Source organism: Equus przewalskii, chromosome 16, assembly GCF_037783145.1.
Source record: "Equus przewalskii isolate Varuska chromosome 16, EquPr2, whole genome shotgun sequence".
NCBI lineage: Eukaryota > Metazoa > Chordata > Mammalia > Perissodactyla > Equidae > Equus > Equus przewalskii.
In genome coordinates, this window is record NC_091846.1 from 35283620 (window position 1) to 35295922 (window position 12303).

At 36.3% G+C, this 12303-nt stretch overlaps 1 protein-coding gene across 3 annotated transcripts in view; it reads right to left on the reverse strand.

Annotated features, from left to right (window-relative positions):
* Window positions 1-12303, reverse strand: part of DIAPH3 (diaphanous related formin 3) — a 484563-nt gene that overhangs the window by 180065 nt on the left and 292195 nt on the right. For all 3 annotated transcript variants that reach the window (XM_070578871.1, XM_070578869.1, XM_070578872.1), the window contains one exon: window positions 627-752. In XM_070578871.1, coding sequence (XP_070434972.1) covers window positions 627-752 — 126 coding nt within the window. The remainder of the gene's footprint in view (window positions 1-626; window positions 753-12303) is intronic.

A 12303-nucleotide genomic window follows, 5' to 3' on the forward strand; every position in this document is an offset into this window, starting at 1 on the left:
AAGAAACTTTAAATTAGGCAAGACACAAGCCTCATGATATTAATTTTATATACATTCACTCATATTTGTCAACTTTATTTTGGGTTTGGAGAACACCTACAGAAGCAGTGACTGTGACAAACTCAATTTTTATTTTGGAACTACGTATTATTTCTAAAGGAAATATTAAAGTTTGTGGAACATGAGGTAATTTTTAATATATTTCAACCCTTGAAAGTAAGCTGACTAGTCACCCCAGCTTATAAAGTCTTTATCTGCTTCATGAAACATTTCAAAATATCTAAATCACATCATGACATTAGATTCAAACTTCCTCAAACTAAGTTTTCATATGCTTTCAATTTACCATGAAAATCAGAAGAAAATAGGGCATATGGAAGGGAAAAGATGAGAGAAAATATTATCCAAGTTGATAAAAAGAAAAAAAGAATTGAAACCAATAGAATACATTTCGGCATTATTCATGATAGATAAACACTGATAAATTTCCCTGCAAGGAGGTGAAGGTTAAACCTACAATTTGGCACCATAGCGTGACCTCTGGTTATGCAAGCATATTTATAACATTAAATAAATTGTAATTCTAGTTGACTAGTGACTTCAGTTATTTAGCTATCAAAAGGATATGGACATCTTTGTCACAAACTTATCATGCAAGTCCTCAGGAGGGGGAAAGGTTTCCAAATCCTTCTCAAGCTGTTGAAGCTGCCTTCCCATCTGCTTCAGATTCTTTTCCAGCGTTTCTACAGAGACTTAAAAGAGTGTATATTAAATGACTTGAAAGGACAAAATTACAATATATAAAAGGTAAAACACTCTAGAAACAAAACATTTGTAAAAGCCTTACAATGATAAAGAAAATTCACTATAATAAAGGAAAGAGAAATTTCACTATTTCTTTGATAACTTTTTGATTTTTAAATCTAGGAATAAAGGAAATTTAATAAGAGTCTTTAAAACATAAGATGAAATTTAGGAAATGAACAAACCACACTTAAGAAATGCACAAGTTAGAGTTCTTCACCTCTATAAATACTATAAAATAATCAGTCTATTCAGATAAAGAGAGGCAAAGAAAGACTATGTTTTTAAAATTAAAGCTATTTCAGTAGAATTTTAATATTTTTCAAAATCATGATCTCTTGAGAAGCAACAGTGAATACATGGGAAAGATGGAGAAAAGTGTACTCTATCGTCCAAGCTGATCTACGATAGGAATGAGGAGGCATCAGAGGCTATCTGTGTAACATGTGAAACAAATGTATGGTTACAACCCTTGTTCAATACAATGGAATAGAAGAGAGGCATGAAAAATAATGTTGTATCAGAACATGGGGATTATTTGCTTTTGTTTTTTAAACTAGCTGTACATAAAATAACGTTTGCTATTCTCACATATTAATAGCGGTTAATAAAACCTTAACATATTTTGTTGTAAACACAGTGAGAAAGCTAATTCTCAGATATAATGTTTAATGAATCCAACGATTGAACTCTCCAGAGAGCTACATGTAATAGCTGTTGATGCCCAAAGAGTGATGATTCTTGAACCTTTGGCTCTCACTGTAGTGACGGTGTTCAGAAGTCATACTGGTGGATATTTTCTCCATAGTTTTTGCTACTCATATTTCCCCTGTGATCCTTAAATTTGAAACAATAACTCAATCAATAGTGAACATAAAATATTTCTATCACGATAGCCTTTATTGTATTAATTAATTCAATCTATTTCACTCATGTGCCCAAATATCTTGCTGTACACTGCTCATGGTGGTAACACATATTTCCTATGCCATGCTCTTTCATTTTTATGTCTGTCTGTCAATTATTCACAGCCAAGACACCTATTTGATCAGACCTATGGTGTTTCATTTACTCTTCTCATTTCCAAATCGTGTTTTGCTTCTTTCCAAGATCTCTATCTGCATTACAAGAAGAGATTCCTTTTGCCAGTCTATTTGATCTCTCCTCTAACGTCTCATTAGCATTTCCTCTATCACTTCTCAAGAAATCTTACAGGTGGTTCAGTTACTTTTATACGTCCTTAAACTTTGAAATTTCTCATTAAATAAAGTTCAAAAAGACATAAAATCATTTTATTAAGTAAATATGTGCTCAAAAGTTTATAAGCCATACTACCAATTTATGCTGTGAATTGGGTTCAAAAAACAAGAGTTTTAGTAGCATAATAATAGTAGTAGTAATAGTCATAATGGTATTAGTAGTGACAATAACATAGTCATAATAGCAGCTACATTTACTGAGTCTTTATGTATGTCAGGTATTATCTTAAACATTTTTCACTAATAAATTTGTTTTAATCCTCACAACATCAGGAAATAGGTATTGTTCTTCTCCCTGTTTTACAGATGATGAAACCAGAGTTGAGTGAGTGAAGTAAAAGTTAAATAACTGAAAAAATGGTGAAGCCAGAATTTGAACTGAGGCATTTTAATCCAAGACTTTATTTTTACCTTTTTGCTATAAATTACTAGCCACATAAATTATTTTATTTTTTACAACCCTACCTACCTATCAGTAACATTTAAATACAGAGACGTAGTTTTCACATGATGACTTCTTTTGTACATTCTTGCCTAGTGCAATCACAGGTAATCCACATATGGCTAAACCCAGGGGGAATATACTCAAGCATTCTGGATGGACGACAGATAGATTTGCTACTATATTTTTTAAATGAACATTTAAATTTAATGTATTAACATATCTTTGAACAAAACCACATATTTAAAATATTACGATTTAGTCTACTGATCAAATTTTACTACACACACACACAAAGTTTGGGAAATATCTAGAGAAAAGACAAATAAAAGTCTGAGGAACTCCCTTGTAACAAAAACTACAAGGTAAAGATTGGAAAGGGACCTAGTTAGATTATTTGTTTCTTCCTGACATCTAATACATCACTACAATACCTACCAATTCTCCGACACAGACTGGGCATCTTTCAACTCAATTCAATTCTGACACCAACTACCTGGAGTTAGCACAGACCCCAGAGATTTAAGGACTCAGACCCACAAGACTGCTCTCACTTCAGAGGACAGTCACAAGTCCCAGAGACCACCCATACTCCTGACCAACTGGCTGCACATTCAGGGGTTCCCATGCCCCACACCTACTCCCCCTGCTTATTTTCCATAATTTGCTAGGATGACTCACAGGACTCAGGAAAATACTCTACTTGCTATATAGTTTTTATTCTAAAAGATATAACTCACAATAGCTAAATGGAAGACAAGCATAAGGCAGGAATGGGGGAGGGAGGAGGTGGTGCAGGTGCACCACCTGCCCAGCACATAGATATATTCACCAAAACAGAAGCTTCCTTAGTCCCATTGTTTCAGTTTTATTGAAGCTTCATTACATAGGCATGGTTGATTAAATCATTGGTCATTGGTGACTGAACTCAATCTCCAGCCTTCTCCCCTCTCTGGAGGTTAGAGGGTAGGCTGATAGTTCTAACCATCTAATCATATGGTTGATACCTAGGCAACCAGTCCACCCATACTAGCCCACCCATACTGAAGCTATCTAGGGTCTCCCTCCCCCCAGCTGCATTGAGTCATCTCATTAGCATACATAACACACTCTTATCACATAAGAAATTCCAAAGGTTTTAGGAGCTGTATGCCAGGAACCAGGAAAATTTACTATACCATATGGATATAGAAGTGCATGTCTGGTCAGAGGGCAGAACTCCAGGGAGGAGGTGTAAGAGAAGTGTACACACACACACACACACACACACACATATATATATATATATATATATATATATATTATTTATTTATTTATTTATTTATTTATGCTGAGGAAGACTGGCCGTGAGCTTATACCTATTGCCAATCTTCCTCTATTTTTTTTATATGTGGGTCACCACCACAGCATGGCTTGATGAGTGGCGTAGGTCCATACCTGGGATCTGAACCCACAAACCCGGGCCACTGAAGGGGAGCACATGAACTTAATCACTACACCACCAGGCCATTCCCAAAAGAAGTATATTTTTGATTCATGAGTTGTCATCCTCAAAACTGCCTAACAGCCTGGGTTGCCCTCAGAGGAGGCCAGCTGCTTGTAGTTGAACATAGAGCCATCCCAGTGAGTGAGTGCTTCTCAGTAGGATGAGAGAAGGATTTAAGGTTCAGATGAAAGGCTGATTAGATGATCCTTTGAGCCTTCTCCAACTCACTGGCAGCCAGTGGGTCAGGAACTATGTTCTATCATTGTGATTTGAAGCAACTTCTCACTGGCTCAATTTCCACATCAGTGAAATGGGAAGAATCTCACCTCATATTTTTAGCTCACAGATATTTTATAAAAGATCAAATGCTCTAACATTGGATGAAGAATTTTTTTTAAACAGAAGGCATTATGTGATGTTACTCTTATTCTTAGAACTTAATACGAAAGGAAGTGCTTAAAGATTGAAATAAGTAATATTAGAATCAAAGGAAAGTAAAAAAAAAACCCATCAATATCATCATCATCATCATCATCATCATCATGCCAGGAACAGTGTTGAGGAAGTCAGGCTAAGAAGAAAAGTAGCTAATTTCAAGAGTAAAATACTAGGAATGTTTAGGGTATATTCAAACATTTATGATTGACATCACAAAGAGTAAGTAGGCTGCCTTAAAACTGGTTCTGTGGCTACTCTACAGATGGAAATCCCACTAAGCCATTACTTTGCTTCAGCACTCTCTGATTATATTAATTGTACATTATAGTTAAGAGAATTTAAGTGTAATTGAACAATTTTTCACTGTTGGTTTTTAAACAAACACGAAAGAACACTTGGAAGAGAGAATGGCGAATGCAAATTCCAGGCTGGCAAAATACAGTCGGCCCTCCCTCCGTATCCCCAGGTTCCGCATCCGAGGATAGAAAGGGCTAAGCAAGGAACTTGAGCATCCACAGGGGTTCTGGAACCTATCCCCCCACAGATACTGAGGGACGACAGTATCTGAAGTCATCTGATGGGTAAAACTAAACAGCATTTAAGAATTTTCTTGGTGTTTTTCTTTTTCAGCAATTGTATTTACAAAGATAGTTCTTTTATACATCTTCAAACATAATTTTAGCCACACTTTTCACACATGTCAAGTTCTTTGAGGTCAGTGACTATATATTTTTGTATTAGAAATCCCAACTAGAGCAGAGAGTTTTAAATTGTACACCCTCAAAGAAGTGTTAATTTACTGGTGTCTCTATATGTGACCTGTGTATGACTTTCATCTTTCAACTTTCTCACATTCCTCGGCCAAGAAATTAATCTTATTTTTTTATTCCTTTTCATTATTCAGAAGTAACAAAACATAGCTATCATCAAAAAGATTTGACTAGCTTACTGTAAGGCAATTTCAACTTTTGCATTTTACTTAACATTCAATCAGATGGGATGGCTTCCAGTTGCCTCAGACGTCATCTGTCTCTGCCCACAATCAACCACCCATCTGTAATCTCCACACCTCAGGGGGCAGCAAAACCATGAATTCTGTTTCCTGTGCTAGAAAACGTTAGTTTTGACTCTTCCCTCTCCTAACACCCTAAGATCTAAACAATCATGACATCCCTCACATTAACTTGACAAATAGTATGGAACTCCTTGCTTGAACACTATTCAAGTCACCTGGAACCCTTATCTCTCCTCTGATCTCTGGTCTCCTATCATTTTCCTCCAATGCCTTCCCCACACTGTACATGGGGGTTTCCAGACAAACACTGATTTAAAGACCTTCTTTCCCTGCTTAAACCCTGCCAGTAAACCTGCATACACGACAATATGTGAGCTCCACCCACAACCTGGCTTGGCTCTACTCCATATTCAGCCATGCTTTACTCCCAAAACAACACTGTGCTTGTAGTTTCCCTCTCCCAAACCCCTTCATCCATTCTGCACCGGATGCTAGAAATAATGTGTCTGTTTGCCTTGCCCACCCCACTCCTATCCATACTTCATAACAGGAATGAAAAAACTCCAACAAGCCCCCTGGTGAGGTGCCCTCCCTACCCATCAGACCTAGTAATTATCACAATCTTTCCAATTACTATACTCTTTATCTTTTATCACTACGCTTTTATCTTTTTATGTGTCTTCCTCTTCCAATTGACTGGAAATTCCTCAAGGAAGACTACATACTTTATTCATCTTTGTATCTTTGGTTACATGACATAGTGCAGACACTCCAATGTTTGTGAAAGGATTGGATCTTGGGTTTAACTTTAACCTCTCGAGATAAAAGCATTAAAAATGAAATGGGAAAATACAATGGATTAAATATCTAAAACCTTAACATCTAAAACACAGACTTGTCTCCAAGTGCCTTGTCATTATGATAATTATACACTAGAGATGTTAAAGAAGCTTTGAATAAAAGTTAAAATCACAACCATAAATATTTAAGTTTAAAAGCACTCATGAATATAGGCTTTCTGTAATACGATGGCCTCTATGATTTACTAAGATTCCAAATAAGGAAGGAGAATAGAAATTGCATACATTTACGGAATCTTTGTAATTAAATAATAATCTTCTGTGAATATCTCCTGGAGGGCTTGGTCATTATTTCATAACAAGCTTACTAAGAAATGTCACACTCGTTCTTATCTACCATGATACATTCCAGGGAAATTGATTTCTTTAAAAAAGGCTTAAACAACTTATTACCATAAAACAACATAAACATTCAAACTAAATTAACCTTCCTATGCTCCTGGACACAACTGTTTTGTGAAGGAAACTAGGGACTATATCATTTCAGGTTCCCAACAAAATAAGTTTTCCTTGGGGCTGGCACAGTGGCATAGTGGTTAAGTTTGCCTGTTCCACTTCAGCGGCCTGGGGTTTGCCAGTTTGGATCCTGGGCACAAACCTACACACCACTCATCAAGCCATGCTGTGGCAGCATCCCACATAGAAGAACTAGAAGGACTTACAACTAGGATATGCAACTATGTACTGGGGGTTTGGGGAGGGGAAAAAAAAGAGGAAGATTGGCAACAGATGTTGGCTCAGGGCCAATCTTCCTCACCAAAAAAAAATTTTTCCTTGACGTTTGTAATAATAAAGATATTCTATAAAACTATAAGAATATTTTATAAATGCAAGTTGGAAAAAATAAAGTGGATGGACAAAAACCTCATTAGAAAAATCCTTAAACATTAAGTAGGCCTATAACAAAACCTAAGCTCTAGAATATCATTATAAAGCCATTATTTTGAAAAAGTACAAAACTGAAGCAAGATCTTGAAAAAGCATAAACTCAAAATAAACACAGGTTGGTTTGTAACAGGCAAAGGTAAAGTGAAAGAAGCAATGCTAAGTGAGTAGCCAGTTATCCAATGAAGAGGGTGTTAAGGGCAAAACAGCTTTTTAGAAGAGAAAGCAGTATTAGTAAGAGAAGCCTATCTATTAAAAGATCATGTGTACATATAAGAATTTGAAAATTCCTTTCCACAGATAAGGTGTTCAAGAACACAGTAAATATTAAATGAAAGAAGTCCACAATAGAGATGTCTATAACAATATTCAGAATGTTCCCTCAGAACAAGGGTACTGCATGCATGTGTATGGGAGGGAGGTGTTATTGCTTTTAAGGTGTCTCAGGGTAAACATTAAGGATAGAGTGACTGACTTGCTAATTAAGAGATGAGTTTCCACGTATGGCTATTGGGGACGATGCAACCTAACAAGTTCTGGACTGCATATCTTTGGACTTGAAAAATTCCAAACTTCCTCTGAACTCAAACTGCTTATTGGACATCTTTCCTTGATGTTTCATAGGCATCTTAAACTCAGGCTTTCAAATTGGAACTTCTACCTTCCTCCCTGAATCTGCTGTGACATCTCAGTAAATGACTGGGGTTATGAGTCCTCTCTTTCTCTCATACTCCACACACCCAATCATAGAGGAAATCCTATTGGTTCTACCTTCAAAGCAGCTTAATTGTCTAAATACTTCTCATCACCCTTGCTACCTCTTTCTTATCAAAGCCAACATTCTCTCTCCCTTCGATTATTATTACAGCATCTGACAGGTTTCACTGATTCTGCCATTGTCCCTCTACATTTTTTTTCCCAACTTGGCAGCCAAAACCATCCTTTGAAAATTCAAGTCAGATCTCATTCTTCTGCTCAAAACCCTTCCAATGTATTCCCACCTCAGAGTAGTTATGCGTCACTTAACAACGAGGATATGTTCTGAGGAATGTGTCATTAGGAGATTTCATCATCGTGGAAACATCATAGCACTTACTTACACAAACCCAGATAGTATAGCCTACTACACACCTAGACTATATGGCACCGATCTTATGGGACCACCATCATATATCCAGCCCGTCGTTGACTGAAACATCATTAAGAGGTATATGACTGTCAAGTCAAAATCCTTACAATGGCCAGTGACGTCCTATAGGATCTGTATCTTTCTAATATTTTCTCCTGTTGTGCTCCTCCCCTCTCCATCTGTTCCAATCTCACTTCCACATCTTGGGGCCCAGACATTTGCTCTTCCCTCTGCCCAGAGTGCTTCTCTCAAACACCCAAATGCCTTGCCTCCTCATACCTCCCTCAGGTTTTTGCTCAAAAGCCACCTTCTCTGACCACTCAACCTAAATTGCAAAACAAAACAAAAGGCCCTGGAATTCCAGAGCTAACCAGCTCACATAGTATACATTAACTTCTTTTCTAGTATTATGTTCTGTACCCACCACCTAAAATAGAAACTTTAAGAGTTCAGAGACTTTTCTTTTCTGTTCATGGCTCCATCCTGTATCCAGAATGGTACTGGGGATAGAAGCAGCACTCAATAAACAACTTGTGCAACAATGAATGAATCTTATATAAGCCACTTTATTTTTTTTCTGTCACTCAAAGTCAAGTCTAATCCTTACTAAAACAAGCGTCTAACATAGAGTCTGCTACACAGCGAGAGTTTCAATAAACTTTTGGGGAAGAGCTCTTTCTGTATAGGGGCAAAACATATCACAAACTATTAAGGAGCACTAATCCTTTTTTCCTTAAAATATGTAGTTTGACAGACAGCTGCTAAGAAAGTGCCATCACAGTGATAGACACATTTACATGACAAAAGGGTCTCCCTACTGATCAATTTCAGATCTACACTTAAAGATGACCTCTTCTGAGGAGAGATGGGAAGATTACCTAAGAACATATTTTCCTTAGGTTTTCCTATGAAGGTGAGCAAACATTTTTTTAGATGTTTCTATCACTTATATCATTGATCATAAGTGTTAGTTCATATTTCTTATGGCATTCCTTAATAATTCTGGGCTGGTAGATTTGGTTTTTACATAACATGCAAACACCTCCAGAAAAAAATAACCTCTAGCTTGTTGAAGAAGTTGCTGGACTTTACCTGTTTTTAAAGTTTTCTAGTAGTAGAAACCCTCTTTCAAAGGAAATTTTATGTCAAGGTTCAAATTATGAAATAAAAATAGTGACCCAGTCTGAAGCAGAGGAAGGAAAATAAAAACTAATTTTTCAAATTCCATTTCCTATGCGAGTAAGTCCAATTGGTGAAAATGAATTGAGCTATACATTTATGATTTGCATAATTTCCTATATGTATATTCTTTAATTTTTAGAAAAGTGTAACAGTTTTTCAGTAACATAAATCTACAAAATTCTTGGCTTTGTATTCTAAAGCTTGCTTAAGTTTCAGGTAAGACACAGTCTCTTCAAATAACTTTTGAGAATATATATTAAATTCTATAATAATATATCATTCACAGTCTCATGTTTACGTGCATCATTAGTGACAGCATAGGCAGATATGCATCAACAAAAAATAGTCACTGAATAAAAATTCCTTAAATTCAGAGGCATATTATAAATTTCAGTTTTAACTGCTTTAGCATTTGCATATGATGATATAAGGGTATTTCACAAGCTCATCAACAATAACCTTTAAACACTAAAACATTTCACAACATAATGATAAATGCTTTCCATATATATACCTATCAGTGTAATTGCCCTTAACAATTCTATAACACTCAAAGACGATGGTTACCTGGCACCTCCACGAAGTTATGGGAGTGACAACAAGGACAACTGTAGTGGGTTGAACAGTGTCCCTCCAGCACCTCAGAACATGACTTATTTGGAAATAGGATCTTTGCAGAGGGAATTAGTTAAGGATCTCGAGATGAAATCATGCTGGATTTAGGGTGGGCCCTAAATCAAATGACTGGTGTCCTTATAAGGAGAGGTGTGGATACAGAGACACAGAGAAGAAGGCAATACGAAAATGGAGGCAGAGGAACACCAAGGACTGCTGGCAGCCACCAAGAGAGAGGCTTGGATGGTTTCTCCCCGAGAGTTTCCAGAAGGAATCAATTTTACCAACACCTTGATTTCAGACTTCTGTATTCCTGAAGAGTTACGGAATAAATTTTGGTTGTTTAAAGCAACCTAGTGTGTGTCAATTGGTTATGGCAGCCCCAGGAAACTACTAGTAATAATAATTCAATATTTCGCAAGCTGCATAAACACAGTCTGGTTTCTGCGGAGCAGCTGGCAATCCTACCTGCAGCATCTGATCAACTCCATGCCTCTTCACCCCATCAGCTACATGTCAACCGTGTGAGCAATGAGAGTCAGCAGATTGCCATAAATGTGTTTGTTCCATCTATTGCTTCGGTTTCTTTATAGTACACAGATTTGCTATGTTAAGCTATCATTCAGAATGCTCTCATTCTGAAATTTTCTTTCATCTACCTTGTTTGTAATTTCCTACTTCATGTTGCAAAACTGAGGTGCAGTAAATACTGCTTCACAGTCAGCAGTCTAACAGAGCTCCAAGACCTTGGGCTTCACTTTTGATACCGTCCTGTTACTTGATGTTAGCTATGGCTCATAGGTGACACTGATAGAACTGTTTGAGTAGCTATTTCAAATCTGTAGCTGGCCAGAAATCTGCAAACACTGTAAATTGTTAGTTTCTCAAAAAGATTAATGCTGTATTGATGCCACTTTCTGTCTGCTAACCTCCAAAAAGATATAGAGGTCTTCCTGAAGTGGTTTTCTTCATCATCATCATCTATCAACCCAAGCAGCAGCCGATTCAGGAAATGTTCCTAGCTCAGGATCTCAAAAAGCAATCTTTAGCTGCAAGTATAGTTCCTCCATACCCAATGTTCTTCAGTGTCACTCTACATAATCCTTAGGCCTTCTAGGGATTTTGGCCGTGTTCTTTCTATATTCCATTCTGCTGCTTTTCAAAATAGTTCATAACTTGCAGTATAAAATAGTGCAACACCTCACATTCAAGTCTCCAGTTTAAACTGTTGATACCATCTCTATATAGATAATCCCAGGAAATGAACTGGCAGGATTTAAATAAAACGCTGTTTATCAGACAACTTGGACCTGTGTCCCCTTACCTGTACATCGTACTCACAGTACTCTATATTTTTCATAAATCCTATAATTACCTTGTGAATGGCCCAGTTATATTTCACTGTATTTTTTAATATTAAAAATGTTAATTTGTCTAACATACAATTTTATATATACTGCCCTTTTAGTAAGCACATGCAAACCTATATATGAAATACACTTTTTAAAATAAATTTATTTTTTATTATATTTGGCTTGCAGTAATATTAAAATGTTTTTATTTTACAATTCCTAAATCTACTTATTAGATGGCTACAGATCATCAAATTAGATCACTGACACCTAACTACACCGGAGTCATAGACTAGCTTTCCAGACATAGCTTGTCACTCCACCATCGATCTGCAGAACCAGTGCTACACAGCCTGGAGACACCAAGTGTTTTCACTCTTTCCATAGGACAATGGGAAAAAAAAGGTAAAACCGCCTATCCATACCTCCCTTTGGGAAAGTGTCAACAGATAATTCATAATGGTACTAGCCTTTCAGCTATTTGCTTATAATAAAATTACAACTATTATAGTAGCAAAACAGAGATAACTGGTAAAGAAATATACATAGAGATATAGTGAGTAAAAGACAAAAACTTAGTATACTCTAGTGTAAATGAATGCATTCCAAGATAAAATCTATAAATAATCTATATAGAATTCCATACATCTAACTCTGAAATTAAATGTGAATGTTTGTGAACATATTTATTTAGAATGCCTCAATATTCCCTAATATAGGTACTAATTTATGTGTCATGTCTATTCAAAAAAGGAACTGAGGCATACTTGTAATTATTTAAAATCATGTAATAACTCATGGTTGGTACAAGAACCTTTGATATTCCTAAAATGATT